The sequence below is a fragment of the Aquarana catesbeiana genome, linkage group LG01 (genome assembly GCF_042186555.1).
Source record: "Aquarana catesbeiana isolate 2022-GZ linkage group LG01, ASM4218655v1, whole genome shotgun sequence".
Taxonomy (NCBI): domain Eukaryota; kingdom Metazoa; phylum Chordata; class Amphibia; order Anura; family Ranidae; genus Aquarana; species Aquarana catesbeiana.
The window spans coordinates 613967629-613990714 of NC_133324.1; the positions used below are offsets into that span (position 1 = coordinate 613967629).

The following is a 23086-nucleotide window of genomic DNA, read 5'->3' on the forward strand; positions in this document are numbered from 1 at the left end:
CAGGCCAACAGTTTACCCGTACATTCGCCCTGATCAAAAATCCTCTGCGACCGTTGGAGTAACTTTTTCTAGTCGGGGAGGTACTTACTAGGAGAACCTGACCTGTCGAACTTGGCCAATTAAGGTTTGGTAATGTCCTCTACTGAAAGCCTTGAAGGCACCCCACACAGCTGCTTCTGCAGCAGTACCAGGGTTAACACTCCAATACGCAGTCAATCGTAACCGAAAGGCAGCATCCACCTCTGGATCATCAATCCAGAACCTAGAAAGTCTCCACAGCCTGTCTTGCATGTTCTAAGAAAGGGAGATCTGCAGAAACACCGGAGAATGATCTGAGATCCCTCTAGGCAAACATCCATGAGACCATAGATCTCTGCACAAAAAAACAGATCTGATTGGGGACCTTTGTCCGAGGAGAGCCTGTCCACTCCAGGGTCTGGAGGCAAGTTAAAGTCTCCCATTATATGTATATTGTCCGTAGCATAGGTGGCCACCAGCGAAGTTATCTTATGAAGAAGTTTAGATGAGGCTGGAGGAGGAAGGTATAACCCAACCAGTACCAAATCCAGTCCATCAATTACAGCATGGATTATAAAACACCGTCCATCTGGGTCCAATTCCAGGTGCAATAAATGAAAGGGTAATGACCTCCTTACCAACATGCTAACCCCTCTGGCAAAGTTAGAAAAACTAGAATTGTAATGGAACCCCAACCCAAGGCTTTTTAAGGCTAAGCATATTGCTGCCAACCAGATGTGTTTCCTGAAGGATACAGTACATAGGTGAAAGTTATGATCCCTCAGGAAACACCAGGGACCTCTTAACAGAGAGTGCAACCCTCTTGTGTTCCATTAAACTATATTAAAATTAGCCATATAAGCAAAGGGAGGCAAATTGGACCCAGGAAATCATCCTACCCCTGTAGTCATCAACATTATAGGCATCATAAAGGCAACAGAATTGTGCATTATCAGCAAAAACAGAGAACTCATAAAAACAAAAACCCAAAAACATCCCTCCCCTCCCCCCTTCCCGCCAGCCTGGATCCCCAAACCGTTCACAGTGAAACTACCCATTGGGGGCAATATGCATAAGAGGCAGTGGGTCTATAACCAAGTTGAAGATAAAGAGGAATCTCCAGTCAGGTCCAAATGGCATATTGCAATGAGGTGCAGGTCTCCCAGTCAACCTGGGGGTACAAAACTTGAACAAAAAAGGAAAGTTGCAAACAGATTTAACAGCAGTATGCCAGAAGAAATGGCAGCTCCAGTGAAGAGGTAAATAGCGGGTAGAAAGAGTTCAGAGCCCCCCAGTCGGCACATCAGGATCTCCTTATCCCCCAGGATCGGTGGAGGGGCCTGTTCAAATATAAGGGAAGGCAAAATGTACAATACCCAGTCATGGATAGGCACCCGGCAGCAGAAAGAGATAGCTGAATATAAGGTACAGGGTCACTTAGGTCCAAAGGCTTCCAGAAAGGGACTTGGGAGGATCAGGCTCTTCGAACAGTGTCCAACCAGGATGCCGCTTCCTCCGGCAAGGTGAAAAATCACACGTGTCCCCCATCTTGGACTCTGAACCGTGCTGGGAACATCATACTGTACTTGATGTTTTTGTCCCTCAACGGGGTACGAATGTGTTCAAAGGTCTTGTGCAGGCGCTGGGTCTCCATGGAGTAGTCCTGAAGACCATAAGATTGTTGTTCTCATAATGCAGATGCCCCCCAAGGTTCGGGCATCCAGCAACACTATGTCCCAGTCACTAAAGTTCATCAATTTAAAGATGAAAGTGTGAGGGGAAGCCCCTGGAACACCAATCTAGCGTGATATGATGGGCTCTCTCCACAGCAAAGTGAGGTGAGAAGTGAGCATTAGGGAGGAGCTGCTTTAGGAGATTCTCAGTGAACACAGCGGGTTTGCGCCCTCCGGCAGCCCCAGAATGCACAGGTTATTGCGTCGTTTGCGATTCTCCACGTCCTCTGCCTGGGATTCTAGATGTTTTCCCCTTATCTTCAGAGTATGTAGGTCAGTAGCGTGCTCTCTCTGGACATCCTCTGACGCAAAAAGACGTTGCTCCGGCTCCACCACGTGGCCTCTGAAGGCATCCACATGTCTACGATTTCTAGATGGACATGGTCCATTTTTTCAGTCAGGGTAGTTTGACATATCGTGATCACCTGCAACACTGACTGGAAGTCCGTGGAGCCCGCCGCCGCAGACCTCTCTCCCTCTGTCTGTGTAGCCATGCTACTAGATGTAATGGCGGCGGGAGTGCTCTTCACTACCGGTTTCTTTTTCACGGAGCCTGTGAATGTTTGAGCGGGACCAGCGCTGCAGCTCCTACGCATACCCGTGGGCACCCAGATGTGTAGGGGAAAGAATAGAGGCACCACAGAAGTCTACTGCACCGACCCAAAGTAAGGATTTCTAAACCTATTAGCGGAGCTTCTGTCTTTAGTGTCTGCTCCCTGCGTCATCTTGGACACGCCCCGCCTACTGTAGGTTTACAAGCACCTCCCAAGTAGATTTGTTTAAATATTTTTTTTTAATCCAGGTCAATTGTGATAAATTCAGCCAGGAGTATACTGACATGCCTTGCTAGCCTTATTAAGGTTGTATCAATAACTGTAAGGCGCATTACACGGTTCCCGAATGGCTCATGCAGATATACTGCGGCAGAATGGCTCTCCTGGGTAAAATCGCGTATGGGTACGTCCTTCCCCTTTTTTGGCCACTGGAGGTGTGCACCCGCTGCATGGCAGGTGACCCGATGTGAGTGGCCAGCAGTCGTGATCGCGTGCATGAGCGCCAGCACGGGGATTTGTGTGTGTAAACACACAAATCCCTGTGCTGTCAGAGGGGAGGAGACATGTCGTTTGTTCCTAGTAAGTAGGAACAGCGATATGTCTCCTCTCCTATACCCACACAGTTAGAACACACTGAGGGAACACACATTGAACCCCTTGATCACCCCCTAGTATTAACCCCTTCCCTGCCAATGACATTTACGCAGTAATCAGTGCATTTTTATTGCACTGACCGCTGTATTAACGGCAATGGTTCCAAAAATGTGTCAAACGTGTCCGATCCGTCTGTTGCAATACCGCTAAAAATCGCAGGTCACTGTCATTACTAGTTAAAAAAAAAAAAAGCCATAAAAATGCCATTAATCTTTCCCATAGTTTGTAGGCGCTATAACTTTCGTGCAAACCAATCAATATACGCTTATTGCGATTTTTTTTACCAAAAATATGTAGAAGAATATATATCAGCCTAAACTGATGAAGAAATTTGGTTTTTATCAAAAAATTGGGGGATATTTATTATAGCAAAAAACATTTTTTTTTTTTCAAAATTGTCGCTTTTTTTCTGTTTATAGCGCAAAAAATAAAAAAACGCAGAGGTGATCAAATAAGACAAAAAGAAAGCTCTATTTGTGGGAAAAAAAGGACACAAATTTAGCTTGGGTACAGCATTGCATGACCACGCAATTGTTAGTTAATGCCATGCAGTGCTAAATTGTAAAAAGTGCTCTGGTCAAGAAGGGGGTAAAATTTTCCGGGGCTGAAGTGGTTAAAGTGGTTGTAAAGCCACTAGGTTTTTCACCTTAATGCATTCAATGCAATAAAGTGAAAAGCTGTGCTGCGGCTGCCCCCCAGACCCCTTTTCTTACCTGAGCCCGATCCGATCCAGCGATGTGCAGGAGCGCAGCGGCTCCAGCCGCTCTCTCTCCCCTCATTGAACAGATTGCTAGCAACAGGAGCCATTGGCTGTCAATCAAAAGCTGTGACACAGGAGAGGGTCTGAGTCCCGCTGTCTGTGTCAATGGACGCCGCTGCAGGACTTGGGAGCAAGCATGCATGGGTGCCCCTATGGAAAGCGGCTTTCCATGGGGGCACCCATTAAAGAGGAGGGGCTTGCAGTGCCAGCGGGGGACCCCAGAAGGGGAGGATTGGGGCTGTTCTGTGCAAAACCATTGCACAGGGCAGGTAGGTAAAGGCATGTTTGTTATTTTTATTTAAAAAAAAAGCGAGGGTTTACAACCACTTTAAAGTTTTTTTCTACCTTTTTTTGCTAAGGGGATAAAGCCATCTGTGAAGTGGCCCAGCAGTGTGTATATGCGAGAACCCCAAGCGACAGCAATTAGCTATGGGAGCTGGCTGCTTACATTGCTTTCAATAGAGCTGCCCCCATAGCTAAATGCAGATGCCCCCGCTGAGGTTCTCGCATGTACATGCTGTTGGGCCAATACGCAAGTGTGAATGGTGCCTAAAGCTTAGTAAAGCAATTGAAAAATTTTGACTTTTTCGCTTGATTCCACTGATTAGAGACGATTTCATCCATAAAAAGGAAAACTGCAAAGCTCTTTGCTCAAATGTTTGAAGTATTTTCTTTCTCCTATGTAGTGTCACTCCTGTCAAAAAGAAGCAGAGGCCTTGATAGCTGCTGGGTTTGAATTATGTTTTTTGCTGTGCTCCCTCCACCCTACCCAGTGACGTTCGCACAGAGGTATGCAGATACATGGCAGAGGGGTCTGGGTGGGGTTAGGCAACACTATTGGTACATGTGGAAGTGAAAGCCAACAGTCGGCTTAATACGTTTACACACACTCCTGGTGACTGCAGCCACTGGCAGTGTGTAGAAAAGGAGCCCCTACCACCAACGTAATATAGTTATTGCCACAATAACAAATGTTTAAATGCCATCGTGTCTAACATTTTGTTCAATTTATGTACTTAATCAATCCTTCCCAAACCCAATTTTCAAGGAGGGCTATGCCTTCCTCATCCTTGGAGCACTGCGGACATTCTAGAGTTATACATGGCTGCTTTGTTTTTCAAAAAAAGCTTCCTAAAAATTGTATTGAAAACCTTAAAAATTATAAAGGGTAATATCAGTGGGGCATTATGAACCAGGTATAGCAACTGAGGCATTATCATTTTAACTAGGTTGGTCCCACCCATACCTGAAAACTAGTCTTTTCCATGTACTGGTTTTCCTAAACCTTTGGAGCAATACGGAGTTGGGTGCACATGCTTTTCTGCAATTACGTAAAAGGACTTGTGCAGGGGGATTTGTAAGCAGTAGCAGGGCCTATTTAGTTCAGTTTATTGTAAGCTCTGGGTGTGCTCCAAATTTTTCAACAATGTTCATAACCACCTTAACCACTTCCCTACCAGGCCAATTCTGACATTTCTCTCCTACATGTAAAAATCATCATTTTTTTGCTAGAAAATTACATAGAACCCCCAAACATTATATATGTTTTTTTACCCTAGAGAATACAATGGCGGTTGTTGCAACTTTTTATCTCACACAGTATTTGCGCAGGAATTTTTCAAACGCGTTTTTTTTTTGGGAAAAAAACTGTTTTGTGTTTTAAAAAAAAACAAAACAGTAAAGTTAACCCAATGTTTTTGCATATTGTGAATGATGAAGTTACGCCGAATAAATAGATACTTAACATGTCACCCTTCAAAATTGCACACGCTCGTGGAATGGCGCCAATGTTAGGTACTTAAAAATCCCCATAGGCGACGCTTGAATTTTTTTTACTGGTTACATGTTTTGAGTTACAGAGGAGGTCTAGGGACAAAATGATTGCTCTCGCTCCAACGTTCGCGGCGATACCTCACATGTATGGTTTGAACACCGTTTTCATATGTGGGCGGGACTTGCATATGCGTTCGCTTCTACGTGCGAGCACACGGGGACAGCAGCGCTTTAAAATTTTTTTTTTTTTTAATTGTTAATTATATTTTCTTTTTTTTACTTTGACACTTTCTTGAAAAAACATTTTTTTATCACTTTTATTCCTATTACAAGGGATGTAAACATCCCTTGTAATAGGAATATAACAACATGACAGGTCCTCCTAATAGTGAGATATGGTGTCAATAAGACACCATATGTCACCACTAGGCTGGGAAGCCTGAAATAAAAAAAAAAAAAAAATAAAACGATCACCGCTTCCCAGCCAAAGCGGTGCTGTTTTTTTTTTGAATGGAGAGGCCGGGCGTGACATCATAACATCGCGCCCGGCCTCCGATGATCATAGAGCCTCTGGCGACCATCTGGTCCGCCGGAAATCTCTATGATCTACATCCGGTGCCGGCGGATCTGCTCTCCGCTTTACCGATCGTAACGGTGAGTCGGAGCAAGCACTGGAGGGCGGCGGGAGTGGGGGGGACATCCCCTCTCGCCTCCCATAGGAACGATCAAGCGGCGGAACAGCCGCTATGATCGTTCCTATGGTGTAGAGATTCGCCGGCTGAAACCGGCAATATCTGAATGATGCCTGTAACTACAGGCATCATTCAGATATACCCACTCAAAGCCCAGGACGTCATATGACAGTGGGCGGGCAGGAAGTGGTTAAGAGACTTGAAAGTGTCTCAAAAGAACAAGAGCATATCATCGGCATAAAGCATTCTTTTTTTTTATGAGTATCTCCAAAATATCGCCTAGTTACAAATCTTTATTTATAAAATCTTAACAAAAATAGGGAAGGGTAAACAAGTATATATAAGAAGGTTGAATAGAAAAAAATGGAAATATTGACTTACTAGAAAATCTGCATCGTGAGGTACAGGACACAGTACTTGTATTCATAGACCATGGGTTATATGCAGGCTACCTTCAGGTGATTGGACACTGGCAAAAACTTTCTAACCCAGTCTACTCTGTAAAATTTCAGTTTTATGTGAGCAATAAGGAGTGATCACAGACAGGAGAGGGGCTTCTGCCCTGTACTCCGAGTTAAGGAATTTACAGGCAAGTCAAAATTCCTATTATGCTAATCGTACAGTACTTGACAAAGGACGTGAGCAACAACATAGCAAAACTAACTGCCAACAGGCCCACAAAAAAAAAAAAAAAAAACAAAACAAAAAAAAAACACAGGGGGAGAACCCAAAAACACTATAACAGCTTAAGGCACCTTGCAACTGAGGCTGGCATCAGCTGAGGCCTGAACATCTACCTGGTAGAACTTGGAGAATGTGTAAACATGGGACCAGATGGCAGTCTTGCAAATCCAAGATACAGATGTGTGATGCTGAAAAGCGCAGGAGACACCAACCCCGGTGGAACCTCTCATGGGAATGGGAGGATCCCTTTCTAAAAAACCCTTTCCCAGGATATATCTTCAGAATTGGGCAAGTCCCCATAAATTGCAAAACCATTCTGTGCATGTATAGGAAACATCATTTTAAAAACTTAACCAGCCTCTTGGCACCCAGAAGGGCTTGTATATGCTGTGGCAAGTTATGTGCTGCTAGGCAAAGACTTGTGCGCACCCTGTCCAGTGATGCACCAGATTTTGCCCTCTGCAGTTTTAGTAAATAAACCCCAGTGTGTCCACAGTAGACAGCATTTGGCAGGAAGACATTGTAGTTCATAAAATGCAGGCACAGGAAAATGCTCTGTGGTCACGGTTACAAAATCAGGGTAATAAATACTTTCTGCCATAATATCTTCAAGTAAAGGGTCAGGAGAATAGCAGACGCGTAGCATTTCTTGCCTCTGGAAGCTGAAGGATTCTAGAAGTGTCAAAAGGTTTCAGAAAAATTCAAAACAGTTGCAGACAAATCTGTTTTTGTCAGGAAAGCTGCATGGTGCATGCCTGAGAGGGAGCTAGAGTCAGAGGAGGGGAGCATTGTCCTACAAGTTCTGTATCCTGTACAATTTAAAAAAAATAATGCAATACTCTTACTGAAAATATACTATACATTCCCTGCTTGCTAGGATTCATTTCTAAGACCCACCCCTACCTTACCCCCCAGGTCAAACCCAACCATTCTTGCATATCTAGATCATACTGTGCCTCAATTATGAGAGTGTGCGGGGGGGTGATGAGTTTTGGATATTACAATAAGTGTTTGCCCACAGCAATTCACCTTTTTTATTGTACTATGTTGCTGTGGAACAGCAGAGACTACCTGCAACATTTCTTCCCAGTTTATAATAGCAGAGATAAAAATTGTAATCTTACTCTTCTAGCAGGCATAAAAAAATTATCAAAAATGTGCTTGTTAAAACAAAACAAAAAAAACAAAAACAAAATTTAAATGTACATATGGTTAGTGAACTAGTGTACCTTGAATGTATTTGCAAGCATGCAAGAAAAAAAATGTAAGCACTAAAGAGTAACTACCTTTAGACTACATTTCACACAGATAAACACAAGATGGCTTAGCTAAAGATGGAAATTATTAAGAAAAAGAAAGAGTCTGATCTGTGTTACATCAGCAACTGAAAAGTGTTTCAGAAGAAATGGTAAGCCCACAAGAATGTTAACAACTGCACACAGAGCATTTCTTTATCCCAGAGAGAGTCTAACAATGACCTCCACAAGTCGTGCTCTTGCCTATTCCTTCTCTTTAAAATACTAATACAGAATGACAAACGGTGGTGCTTACACCAACATTCTTTTTTTGAACTTTCTAAAAGGCAGAAGTATGGCTGTGATTTCATTGTACTAACAAAAAAGGTGCACATCTGTTCCTTTCTGCAAGTTTTCACACTTTTGTTAGTTAAGGAACATACAGGAAAAATAAATATTCCTGAAGACGATAGGAAGTGCTGATCCTGGCAATTCTAGAATTTCACATCAGTGCGGTTTGTTATTAAAGAGGCTAACCGCTAACCCAGCTAACCCAAGTGTATAGTGCGTGATTTACAGGATACAAATTTAAAATATGTGAAAAAGGAAAATACTGCTATTAGGTCGACCTGTTAGCCATCTTTTGAATACTGTATTGTTTTTTGCCTCGCAAGATAATGCTCCAGCACGATGCAGGAACAACTCCTTGCAAGATTTGGGATCCTAATTGTTCCCAGGATCTCGACAGGAGGATTGTGAGGTCACCCTTACCTAGGCGCCATTGGTAGTAGTAAGAATAAGACAAATCTAGTTTGTAACTTTTTTTTTTTTTACTACCATAATACGGAAGGGAGTCCAAATGTATAAACGTGTTTTATATACTGAATTCCCTCATAAAGCAGATCATGCACAGCAAGGATTGGTCCAATTATAACTTTAAGCCTGTCCCCTCCTTCATCTGAAATCGCTGCATTATAGTAGTGCGGAAAAAAAAGAAAATATACTTAAAGTAGATGTAAACCTGATTCATGCAATTGGACCTGGGCACATATCTGTAGTTTACTTATCTCTCTCTCCAAAGCACCAAGTCCCGTGTCTTTCTGTTGTTTCGTTCCTCTGTTATCAGCATGATAACTTCTGACAAGTTCTCAGAGACGGGAGATAAAACCAGCCTGAAATGTGTGTCGGGGTGGGTTCTATAAATAGATTAGCAGAGAGCTTGTCTTGTCACAACACAGCTCTGAAAGTATCTTTGTTCTTCTGCCTATGTGGTGTGGGGGTGTGTGTCTTTCCTCCAATGAGCTGTCACGCAGTGTAAGCCTACACTCCTACTGCTGAATGAGGAAGTAAAAATTCTAATACGATGTAAGAATTTAAAAGAATATAGCAAGCTGAAGACAGCAGATAAAAAAATTTATGTAAGGAGATTTGTTTTATCTCTGTGTATCATCTGAGGCTGTTCACTTCACTGGGTATATGTGAGGGCTTACATCCACTTTAACTTCTCCTCAGCTTCTGTATTGCCACAAGAGACTTCATGAGCTTTCCGACGTGATCCTGGAAACACCGATTATCCCAAATCTTGCAAGATGATGCTCCAGCACAGTGTAGGATCATCTTTTTGCAAGATTTGGCATCCTAATCATTCCCAGCATCTTGCTAGAATATCTAAGTATATTTTGTAACTTTTTTATTACTATTATTCAGCAATTTCATATGAGGGAGGGAGGCCTAATAGTGAGCAGACCTTGCCTTTTAGTGCAAAATTTACTTTAACCGCTTGCTGCCCGACCAACATCATAGGACGTCGCGGACTTTGAGTGGTGATATCTGAATGATGCCTACAGGCATTATTCAGAATAAAAGTGATCAACAAAGAAAAAAGTAAAAAGAAAGCATCAAACTAGAAACATTAAAGCAAAATTAACAATAATGACATTTTTTTTTTTGTTTAAACACGCCCTGTCCTTGTGTGCTTGCTCGCAGAAGTGAACGCATATGTGAGTCGCGCCCGCATATGTAAACAGTGGTAAAACCACATGTGTGGCATCACCATGAAAGTTTGAGCGAGAGCAATAATTCAAGCACTAGACCTCCTCTGTAACGCAAAACATGTCACCTGTAAAAAAAATTAAAGCGTTGCCTATGGGGATTTTCAAGTACCGAAGTTTGGTGCAATTCCAGCAGCATGTGCCATTTTGAAGCGTGACATATTAGGTATCCATTTACTCGGTGTAACATCATCTTTCACATTATACAAAAAAAAAAAAAAATGGCCTAATTTTACTTTTTTTTTGGCTGCGCAAATACCGTGTGAGATAAAAAGTTGCAATGACTGTCATTTGATTCTCTAGGGTCTCTGCTAAAAATACATATATAATGTTTAGGGGTTCTGTGTAATTTTCTAGGAAAAGAAATGATGATTTTTACATGTAGGAGAGGAATGTCAGAATTGGCCTGGGTAGCAAGTGGTTAAAGAGGAATTACAGTTATAGAGATTTTCTACAAAGTTAAATTGGTCCAATGTAACAATGTATATACCATAACTGGCCTATGCCCCTGGAAGCTGGAAATCACTGAAGTAGATGCAGCTCCACCAGTGATCTCCACTTGCTTTCAGCTCCTGTACAGAATGTTTTGCCTTTTCTGAACGAATGCAAAGTGCTCTCTAATTGGATGAGGTGGAGTCTGTGCTGAGTGTCTGACCTCCTGTGCATTAGCCAGGTATGGTATATACATTGGTCCAAGATGAAACAATGCAACTGTATAAAATATTCATACCTGGAATTCATTTTGAACTATCTATGTACAAACTTTGTTTTTCAAATAGTCAATCAATACATGACAAAGGATTCACAGAGAACTATGGGTTAGCTAAAGAGACAACATAACAGAAGGTGCTTATTACACAGCATATTAATAAGAAATATAAAACTGTAAAACCAATATTGCAGTGCTATATTTCAGCTTGTAGGTATTCACAGATTAATGTAATACTTTACATATTACTTGTCTCATGTTGTAGGCAAAATAAAATTATTCAAATGATGAAAGTGGTAATGCCAATGTGAAACAAATAGAATTATACTGTCACTGTCCAAGGTGCATTAAATCAGTTTAAAGTTCTTTACATACCATTTCCTTTATAAAGGTTAGGCGAAGATGGACTCCCAAGGCTATGCATACTAACACCTGCAAAACAACAATATTGCATCACTTCATAGACAGAAGTATTTCATCTGCATATTTAGCGGTTTGTCTGAAATTCAGCTTTAATGATACAAGACTTTTACCTCGAATGGCACTCTTATGCCCTGTACACTTGATAGGATTTTCCGATGGAAAATGTGTGATAGGACCTTGTTGTCGGAAATTCCGACCGTGTGTAGGCTCCATCACACATTTTCCATAGGAATTTCCGACACACAAAGTTTGAGAGCTTGCTATAAAATTTTCCAACAACAAAATCCGTTGTCGGAAATTCCGGTCGTGTGTACACAATACCGACACACAAAGTGCCACGCATGCTCGGAATCAAGCAAAAGAGCAGCACTGGCTATTGAATTTCATTTTTCTTGGCGGAATTTCCGACCAACTTTGTGTGACCGTGTGTATGCAAGACAAGTTTGAGCCGACATCAGTTGGAAAAAAACGTTGAACTTTGTTGTCGGAATGTCTGATCAATGTCCGATCATGTGTACAGGGCAGAACTGTAAAATATCGCGTGCAAATGATCAAATGTAAATACACCTGTCATGAGAAAATAAATAAGCTACCACTGGTGCCTTTCTTTTTAAAAAAGAAGCTGCCTGGCTGTGTGGCTTCAGAATTTCTAATATAGAAGTATGCCAGAAAAAAAGAGAAATGTCAGAATCCCTTAGCATTAAAGTCAAGACATCCGTGTAACCATCTTGAATACATCTCTTTAACACATGAATATACCCCAATGTTTTATCTCTTAGACTAGGTTCACACTACTGCAGCTGTGATTTGATCTGATCTTCAGTGCGATTATGTAGTGCTACTTGGTTGCGTTTTGACACGCTTTTGGTGCTACTGTGTTTTTTGGTAGTGGAAGGAGTTTAGATGCTGGTGGATAAGGAGCGGGCACCCCGCCAGCAGAATGTAAAAAAAAAAAAAAAAAAAAAAGGCACATGGCTCCCCCCATACCAGGCCTTTTGGGTCTAGTTGGGTTTTCAGGGGAACCCCATGCCAAAAAAACAAAAATGAATTGAGGCCCCCCAAAACCTATACCAGACCCTTATCCGAGCATGCAGCCTGGCAGGCTAGTAATGAGTGGGTTACAAGCGTGTTCCCCTCCCCCGAACCATACTAGGCTTATTGGAAATCTGGAAGCTCCCTTTAACAAAAAAGGGGACCACTGAGACACACTGTCCCCTCACCCCATATGAATGAGCAAATGGGGGTTGTTTTGCTGGGTGGGAGGGGGTGGCCATGTTGAGGGCATGAGGGCCTGGTATGGTAGATAGGGGAGGGGGCGCATGCTGGTTCCCCTCCTTTTCTAGTATGGATTGTAGGGGGACCCCATGCTTTTTTTTTTTAAATGACCAGCTCTTATTTACATTCTCCTGTCAACTGGGAATCCCCAGCTGGGAGCAGGGATAAGTGACTGTTTGTTAGGAACCTGGCAGGTTCCGGCTCCTGACAACCAACATAAAACGCTGGCAAAGTGCACTGAAAACACATGTACATTTGTTTTATTTGTAAGTTTTTGGTGCGTTTTCATTGAAGTCTATGGGGCCGAAATTGTGCAGCAATCACCTCAAAGCAGCACTGACACCTTTTCCAAAAATGTGCTGAGCTGTGCTGCAATTATTTGAAAGGGCACCATAGAGAATAATGTGTTTTCCATTGCCATGCGATTCTGTGCGACACAAGTCACTTTGGAAATTGCACTAGTATGGACCAAGCCTTAAAAACACAGGAAAATACCTGAGTTACTAACTTCCTGTTTGAGCTGAGAACATAGTGCCTCTACTACACTGAAATCCCAAGCAGTGTTTCAGCCCTGCCCAGTTCTCCCCTACTGGACTACAAAACACCTCCTCCTCTCATCTCAATGACATTGGGTAAATGGGTAAAGATGTTCTATAGTCTTAGTTGAAAAACTGGGCAGGTCCAAAAACATTAGGTTTTCGGTGTTGCACAGAGAGAACAGAAAGGTATAAGCTTACTATGAACTGAGGGTTCAGGCGGCCACATCGCTGGATCCTGGGACAGGTGAGTGTGTGTTTATTAAAAGTCAGCAGCTACACTTTTTGTAGCTGCTGACTTTTAATAAACACAAAAACGACTGGAATTCCGCAGGTTTAAACATGGAGAAATGTGCATATAGTAAAGAGATATTCTGCATATGTTTTTATTTATTTATTTTATTTTAGTCTAAACATACACATCAAAGCTTCTACTGTACAGTGTTGGTTAGAGAACACAATGCTTTGCCTGACTACAAACATGTAAAATGTCAGTGTAACTAGAGCAAATAAAGTTTTAAGTTGCTGACCGACAACATAGGCGTGACCACTATCATCCATCGATGAAGAGTCTGACTCAGGTTTCCTAATATCTGGATTCATTTTAAATCCTGAGAATGACTTGGACCTAGGGAAAAAATAAAATAGGACAAGGGTTAGTTCTGAAAAATGAATGCCACAAAAGGTTAACCCCTTCATGACTGCCTAACATATATGCGGCATCCAGGAAGTGGGCTTTAAATCTGGGAGCCGCATATACAATATGTGTTCTTGTGTTTGCACGCTCACTTCTCCCAGCACCGAGATCGTGCTGTTGGTGACAGTCCCAGGTCTCTACTAACGATCTCACATTATTGATGAGATTGCCTTTGATTGGCTTTCAGTGTGATCATTCAAATCAGTAACTTGCCCTGTGTTTTTCCTTGGTCAAGAGGAAAAAAAGCAGACTTTCCCTCTAGCAAGGAGGAGAAGATACATGCTATCTGTTCCTCCTTATTAGAGGCACTGACAGTGTCAGTGTAGGTGTCTGGTAGGCTACTTGCACACTGAGGCGCTTTACAGGCGCTATAGCACTTAAAATAGCACCTGCAAAGCGCATCTCCTGTCATTCCAGTGTGAAAGCTCGAGGGCTTTCACACTGGAGCAGGGCGCTTGCGGGACGTTAAAAAAAGTCCTGCAAGCAGCATCCTAAAGCGCCCCTGCCCATTGAAATCAATGGGCAGCGCCGCCAAAGCACCTGCAAAGTGCTGCGGAAACTGCGCTTTGCAGGCTTTTAACCCTTTAATCTAGCGGGGGTTAAAAGCGCCCTGCTGGCAGCCGAAAAGTGCCTCTAAAACGACTGTAAAGTGCCGCTAAAACTAGCGGCGCTTTACTGCCTTCGGGCCCGGGCCTTAGTGTGAAAGTGCCCTTAATGTCAGGTGCTGGTGTGTCTGTTGGTGTCAGTGTAGGTGTGTCTGTTAGTGTCAGTGTGTCTGTTAGTGTCAATGTAAGTACAAGTTTTGGTGTCAGTTAGTGGCAGTGTTAGCATCCGTTCGTGGCAGTGTGTTTTAGGTAAGAAAAAAAAAGTTTTATATTTAGTGTCAGTGCAAGCGTTAGTATGTTTAGGTAGGTAAAATAAATACATGCTATTGGTTCTTGGCCCTACACATATGTAGTATCACTGCGATCATTAGGATAATTTTTGTTGCAGGTGGGTGCAGGTGGGCCGTGGAAAAGTTTAAAAATTATATATTTTTTTACCATTTAGTAAATTTTTACTTTCATAATAAAAAAAAAAAAATCCAGAGATATCCATTAATATTTCCCACCAAATGAAAGCCCAATTTGTCCTGAAAAAAACAAGGTATAATCCACCTGGATACACTAAGTAGTTGTGATGATATTTAGTTTTACTAACACATGTCAAAGTTGCAACATTGGGTTTGGGCGTTAAGATTTGTTTTGAAAAGTTATATATGTGAATATCGCGCTGTCAAAGAAAACGTGAGCAGCTAGCACAAACAAGTGATCAAAACCTGTGAAAAACAAAATGTAAAAAGAAAGTGCAGCGCTAGAAAATAGATAATAATTGACATTGATTCATGACATACAATGTAAATATATATCCCAAAAATGTACATAGGTATGGTTAATAGATATATAAGATTGGCATGATTTGCAGACGTTCTTAAGTGACACACTTGTTGGAAATAGAGTCCCAAGGATATCCACTTAAAGTGTATATATCTAAAACAAACTGGTGTGGAAACATAGGTCCATGAAACATCCGTTGAGGTATGTGTATCTCTAACACCAAGAGGTGGAAAAGTAGTATAGTGTTGATAGGAGGTCCACCACCATATGTAAAAGTGGGGAGCTTACCAGAACGATTGGACACAGATGGGTATACACCCACTGTGTCAGATAGGCTTATATGGATGGAGATCCCAGGAGATGTAATGAAGGTGACCAGAATACTTGTAGATGGTATATATGACCAGGGCGAATCCAATCAGATATCAAACCAACATGGCGGCAGCAAGCCAAGTGCTCACATCTGAAGGCCGAAAGTGCAGGTGGGCCGTGGTAAAGTTTAAAAATTATATATTTTTTTTACCATTTAGTAAATTTTTACTTTCATAATAAAAAAAATCCAGAAATATCCATTAATATTTCCCACCAAATGAAAGCCCAATTTGTCCTGAAAAAAACAAGGTATAATCCACCTGGATATATTAAGTACCGTATTTATCGGCATATAACACGCACAGGCATATAACACGCACATTCATTTTAAGAGGGAAGTTTCAGGAAAAAAACTTAAATTTTAAATAAGGAACTTTGAAGCAAAATAAGGGTCAGTGCCCATCTGCAGCCTCACCATTGCCATCAATGCAGCATCCTCACCATTGCCACAGTGAAGCCTAATTGATGCCCATCTACAGCCTAGGGGGGACAGGGAGGGGGCGGGACGAGCGCCGACAGATTAAATACAGTGAGAATCTCCTATGATAGACAGAACACTGGTCCAATGGCGGCCCAGGCGACGGGACTTCCTATTACAGAGGCCACCAAGTAAACATTAGATTCTCACTGTATGTAATCTGACGGCACTCGTCCCACCCACCTGTCCCCTCCGAGGCAGCTGAAATTGAAGTATTGGCGTATAACACGCACAAGTTCTTTGCACCTGATTTTCATGGTGAAAAAGTGAGTGTTATACGCCAATAAATACAGTAGTTGCGATGATATTTAGTTTTACTAACACATGTCAAAGTTGCAACATTGGGTTTGTGCTCTAGGCTCTGTTTCCACTAGTGCGACTTTTCATGCGACTTGGGACTGAAAAGTCGCATGACAAATTGTATTCCATGATTTCCAATGAGTACCGTTCATATCTGTGCGACTTCAAGTCGCAGCGACTTCAAAGTAGTCCCTGCACTACTTTGGTCCCACTTTGATGCGACTTGAGGTCCATAGATACAGGCATTGCTTCAAATCGCGGTAAAAAGTCGCGGTAAAATCGCGGTAAAATCACGGTAAAAAATCACGGCAAAAAATCACGGCAAAATCGCGCGACTTTGGGGACGCACTAGTGGAAACATAGCCTAAAGGTTTGTTTTGATCCTAGTCATGAAGAGGTTAAGATTAAACTTACTTTGAAGGATTCTTTTTTTTAATTGGAGCCCCATAAGCATTGAAGAAGAAAGGTACGGTAACGCACAAGAGCACAGTAGAACATTGCTATGACACCTATTCCTAAGAGAAACATGACTGTACACTAGAGATAAACAAGTAGAAATCTAAGGCAGACTTTTATGTATTGCTACACTTGTGTGTGTGTCTTGCTTTATAAACAATTAGCACTGCTGGGACTACAAATGTGCAAAATATATAGCTACACATACAAATGTATATATATATTCATGCCTCCTCATTTTCTCCTACATTTAATCATTCTACACCAATGATCAATACTTACTCATTGAGCCTTCCACAGCCGGTCACTGACTCTGTATCTGACTTTGCCATTTGATGAAAAGATGCTTGGTTCATTAATTCTTCCAGTGTGGTTGGAGGATTATCCATTCTGGCATTCAGCATTCTCCGCTGGGGTGACTGAGCAACTTGACTGAGGTCATGGTAAGATTTGCTAATAACCCGCGGTCTGTCCTCCCAGGGGTTTTTTGCTTTTCGATCTTTCCCCCCACTGCCTAGGTGTGTTTGAAGGGCTGATAGGTCTGAGCAAGACAGTCTCTTGAGAAGATCTGGCTGGATGGATACAGGTCGTACTGCCATTCGATTTAATGTGCTGCTAGCCAGGCTGGTTGTGCTAATAGCCCTACCCATGGTCAAACCGCGCAGAGTTTCTGCCTGGATGTTCAGGCTCCTTAGAGACGCTCTTTCTGATAGGAAAAGCAGATATTAGGAAACATTGTGAATTGATCACATTCTACCTGATTAATATGTACTGTATAAGATAAACTTGTGTTGCCCGCAGGCACCAGTTAGGTGTTTCTATTGGAAAAGAAGAACTGACTGGTCACTGTTGAACAGAGATTTTTCTGATTTAAAACACTTTGATATATGAGACTAAACAATGTTAATATTCATGAACAAGAACACAAGACCCAAAAAGGTAGCATTGATGAAAGACAAATCAGTACTGTTGGCTCATTTTAAAAAAAATGGGTAATGGTAATCACTTCCAAAGTAACTATATGTAAACTTTACGGCCATAACATATACTACATCTAACAAGGCTCTAGTTGGGAATTTTCACTCACATAAAGACAGAAGGGCTGAACGGAAAAACTGGTCTTCACTGTAGTAGTTGGTCACATTCACCTGGATGTGTTGGATACATTTTACTACTCCTCAAATTAGTGATAGAAACATACCTCAGCATTTGCACTCTCATGGGCAACTCAATTGGATTGCGGTGACCAAGTTGCCCATTAGGATATGCAGGGTATGTTCCTGCCTAGCATTTGAATTGAGGAAGCCATTTGAATTTGGTGAAATGTGTTCAGCATTAGAAAACAAGCCAGTTCATGAAAACAGGTGAGGTGTTCATTAAACACGATAATGATATAGTCATGGTCTTAATTTATTCTATCAAAAGCACTAACTGCTATGAATTACTTTGAAAAAAAACACTTCCCTACATCTACCTACAATGATCGTCTGCACCAAAAGCATCTAAATTACTCCTTTTGTTGCCCATAGCAACCAATCACATTATTCCACTTGTGTACTTTTTCTCCGTGCAATATGAAAAATTAAGAAGATGGAATAATAAAGACATTAAAAAAAAAAATTAGAACGCAGCAAAATATGTGATGTTGTGCACTTCTAGCAAGTGGATGGATCGGTAAGACTGGCTCTGATTTTGAGAAAAGACAATAAGAAACACATGGCATCTTACCAATCTCTTGATTTTCTTGGCTGCTTTGTCTGGCTCTCATTTGTAGCTGGAACTTGTGCAGGGAAGAGCAGAGGTGGAGGAGATATTGGCAAATCTTGCTGCTGTCTGTTTGGAAAACATGTTTGATCCCATCCGATGTGTTCTGCAAACTTATTTTTTTCTTCTACAGCCAGAAAAAAAAAAAAAATAATCACAATGTTACCTTTTGTAATGGAAGAATAATTTAAATATACTGTGCATATGCATCCAAAAAGGGATTCATTGAAGCAAATCTCTACACAAACAGTTATATAGTTCAAATACATGCATCTTTCCGGGTCTGCCAAAAGATCTGCAAATCTTTGATGTGCACACTGCACATCAAAGCGTGAACCACTTAATTATTGTTCAGCAATGCAGCTGCTTATGTCACCTCTCTACTGTGGGTGCCAGTTCCCCTTTATAATTGCTGTATTCTGCATAAAAAAAATAAAGTGTGTGTATATTCAAAGCATTTTATTGTGGTTTTGGACTGCGGGGTTAGATCCTCTATCAATTTTTTATTGTTGTCATTGTGCACGCAAGGTCGATTCCCTTTCTCCATTTATCCCAGTGACCATTGTCACTAAGGCAAAAAGTGATGGGAAAGCAAAATTTAAGAGATGTCACCAGAAGAGGTGGGGGAGGGATGATTCGGTGACAACTGTCAAAGACCCCATTTCTCTTTATTTTTGGAGATTACCTTGCACTTCCAGTTGTGTTTTTAGGATAGGAAGTGAAGAGGATTTTTACCAGATGCACAAACAAAAAAATAAAACCGACAGTGGTTTTAACCCTTCTCTACTATGTTACACAGTTACTTAGTAGGGGAGGTTGAAAAAAGACACAAGTCCATCAAGTCCAACCTATGTGTGTGATTATATGTCAGTATTACATTGTATATCCCTGTATGTTGTGGTCGTTCAGGTGCTTATATAATAGTTTCTTGAAACTGTCGATGCCCCCCGCTGAGACCACCGCCTGTGGAAGAGAATTCCACATGCTTGCTGCTCTTGCAGTAAAGAACCCTCTACGTAGTTTAAGGTTAAACCTCTTTTCTTCTAATTTTAATGAGTGGCCACGAGTCTTGTTAAACTCTCTTCTGCAAAAAAGTTTTATCCCTATTGTGGGGTCACCAGTATGGTATTTGTATATTGAAATCTTATCCCCTCTCAAGTGTCTCTTCTCCAGAGAGAATAAGTTCAGTGCTCTCAACCTTTCCTCATAACTAAGATCCTCCAGACCCTTTATTAGCTTTGTTGCCCTTCTTTGTACTCGCTCCATTTCCAGCATATGGACAGCATACTCTAGGTGCGGCCGGACCAGAGTCTTGTAGAGTGGGAGAATTATCGTTTTATCTCTGGAGTTGATCCCCTTTTTAATGCATGCCAATATTCTGTTTGCTTTGTTAGCAGCAGCTTGGCATTGCATGCCATTGCTGAGCCCATCATCTACTAGGACCCCCAGGTCCTTTTCCATCCTAGATTCCCCCAGAGGTTCTCCCCCCCAGTGTATAGATTGCATTCATATTTTTGCCACCCAAATGCATTATTTTACATTTTTCTACATTGAACCTCATTTGCCATGTAGTTGCCCACCCCATGAATTTGTTCAGATCTTTTTGCAAGATTTCCACATCCTGCGGAGAAGTTATTGCCCAGCTTAGCTTAGTATCGTCTGCAAATAGAGATTGAACTGTTTACCCCATCCTCCAGGCTGTTTATGAACAAATTAAATAGGATTGGTTCCAGCACAGAACTCTGGGAGACCCCACTACCCACCCCTGACCATTCCGAGTACTCCCCATTTATCACCACCCTCTGAACTCACCCTTGTAGCCAGTTTTTAATCCATGTACTCACCCTATGGTCCATGCCAAAGGACCTTATTTTGTACATTAAACGTTTATGGGGAACTGTGTCAAATGCTTTTGCAAAATCCAGATACACGTCTATGGGCCTTCCTTTATCTAGCTGGCAACTCACCTCCTCATAGAAGATTAGTAGATTGGTAGATTGGTTTGGCAAGAACGATTCTTCACGATTCCATTCTAATTACACCGTTCTCATTACTAAAATCTTGTATATAGTCCCTCATCACCCCCTCCAAGAGTTTACATACTATTGATGTTAGGCTAACTGGTCTGTAATTCCCAGGGATATATTTTGGGCCCTTTTTTAATATTGGTGCTACATTGGCTTTTCTCCAAACAGCTGGTACCATTCCAGTCAGTAGACTGTCTGTAAAAATTAGGAACAACGGTCTGGCAATCACTTGACTGAGTTTCCTAAGTACCCTCGGGTGCAAGCCATCTGGTCCCGGTGATTTATTAATGTTAAGTTTCTCAAGTCTAATTTTAATTCTGTCCTCTGTTAACCATGGAGGTGCTTCCTGTGATGTGTCCTGAGGATAAACACTGCAGTTTTGTTATACATGCACACATACAAGTTCCTTCCAGGGACAGATTTTCCAGAAACCCGTGGCTGTCCCTGAAATTTTTTTTATTCTGTGGAGCACAGGGAATGATCCATAAATCAAAGATAATACAATTGCATTTCTAGGAATGAAACTGAGCAATAGTAGTGTACCATGTTCCCAGTGGTGTTTGCTGATAATCACAGGCGGGTGCATGAGGATAGATGGGTCCAGTGTATTTTACTGTAAATGAAATCTGTAAATCAGCAGGTGTCATAAATCCTATCAGCAGTTCCAAACCCCATTCATGCGACTTTATCTTACTACAATGTGTGGAAGAAAGACAAAAGTCACCATCAAGTGGCAGGACCTGTGTTCAGGCAGAGCCTCTGATTGGTTTGTTCTGTTATAAGGTCACCTATCGATGGCACACACTCGACTCTATAGAAGCTAACCGAAGCTTAAAGGGACATTGCAGTCATAAAAATTATTAAGTGCTGATATGGCTGGGTATCTTTTAAGAGAAAAATGCCCTGTTGATTTGTAGAAATCAAAAAATCTTTTAGCTGTTGTGCAGTCTTGCTTGCTATAAGGTCCTATAGTTAGCAGCTCATGTATGAGAAATTTTCAGCAAAACACAAGGTACATGGTTTTACTGAACATAAAAAGCAGTATGAACTTTTATTAGGGACTAATATAAATATAACAGTATTTTATACATGCATAATGGCTCATTCACAAATGAGTGGTTTAACACATCATCGGCCCAGCATGATAATCTTGGTTGTAATAACAGACCTGTTTTAAGTTTATTTGAAATCCATGTGATTGTATCCGGTTTGCTTTCCCAGCATTCCCCTAAACTACTATATGCAGCAATTTAGGTGTGCTTTACATAGAATGCAGCAATAGGTGTCCTTTTTAGGACACCTTCCCCTTACTCAAACCGCACTTCATAGCATGCTTTTCCCAGCACAGGTGTGAAGGAGCTCCAAGAGCCTATGATGGGCTTTTGTTTGCATCCGACAGGTTCTGCATTCCCATACAAGTCATGGGAATGCAAAACCTGCATGAAGCAAGTAGAATGCAGATCAACTGCACATCACATGCACCTGTCAATACATTCTCAATAATCTCAGAAATAACTCAGACATCCATCTGATGCCATCAATACAAACCCAAACCTTATCGATACAGGCCCGAACTACAAGACAATTTATAAACGATAAAATGCTTTAAAACTAAATTATATCTTTATTAAATATATATCTAAACTCAGTAAAGTGCAACCAAAAGAGTTGTAAAGTATACTTTTCTTTCTATATGCAAAATCTTTGTGTTATTAGGAGAATGTGATGAGCCATACGCACATCTGTCAGACAGCTGCATCAGCTTATAGCAGCTTCCATACAAAAAGAAACAACAACCAAACACATGAATCATAATTGACTAACATACCAAAACAGACTAACAGATGTAAAATTAATCCGTCGGCACAATAATATAAATACTAGTCTTTGTTTGAAAAGTTAGTTCTGTAAGTTTCACAAACTAACTAGTCCACCATTTTCGCACATTAGTACACTATGCAGGGTCATAACTAGAAACTATGGAGCCCCATAGCAAAAGTATTAATGAGTCTCCTAACAGCATGTGTCTATAGTGCAGAACTCAACTATTGCATGAGAGCCACTGCTCTCATGCACAGCGATGGATCAAGATCTGTCTCAGGTAAGTATAAGGGGGGCCACATGCAAGTTTTTTACCTTAATGCAGAGAATGCATTAATGTGAAAAAACCTTCAGCCTTTAGAAACACAAAGTTTAAGGGATGCTTCATACATCTGACTGAAAACATTCAAACCATGGGATGGAATATATGAATGGCTTATGTCTGATTTTGGAAGTAAGGAAGGTGCTATTAAAATGCCAAAATGTCAACTACCAATGTTCATGCCACAAAAAAATATTGCAAAGTCACTAAAATCTATTCTCCACTGCAGCCGCCTAAACAATTTTGCAAATAAGACTTACCTTAGACTAGTGGACATCACTGGGTCTCTCTTCCAAAATGTAAAGTGGCAAACGCACAAAGGGTTTTAATGAAAAAATCATTGCAAGAGGCATTAATGGGGGAGAAGATTGTTGCA

The 23086-nt window shown here is 41.4% G+C and overlaps 1 protein-coding gene across 8 annotated transcripts in view; it reads right to left on the reverse strand.

The window, feature by feature from the left end:
* The window catches only part of PTPN13 (protein tyrosine phosphatase non-receptor type 13), a 457782-nt gene that overhangs the window by 138193 nt on the left and 296503 nt on the right, over window positions 1-23086 (reverse strand). For all 8 annotated transcript variants that reach the window (XM_073599969.1, XM_073599986.1, XM_073599976.1 and 5 more), the window contains 4 exons: window positions 18505-18667; window positions 17059-17482; window positions 13628-13725; window positions 11239-11295 (listed from right to left, as the gene is read on the reverse strand). In XM_073599969.1, coding sequence (XP_073456070.1) covers window positions 11239-11295; window positions 13628-13725; window positions 17059-17482; window positions 18505-18667 — 742 coding nt within the window. The remainder of the gene's footprint in view (window positions 1-11238; window positions 11296-13627; window positions 13726-17058; window positions 17483-18504; window positions 18668-23086) is intronic.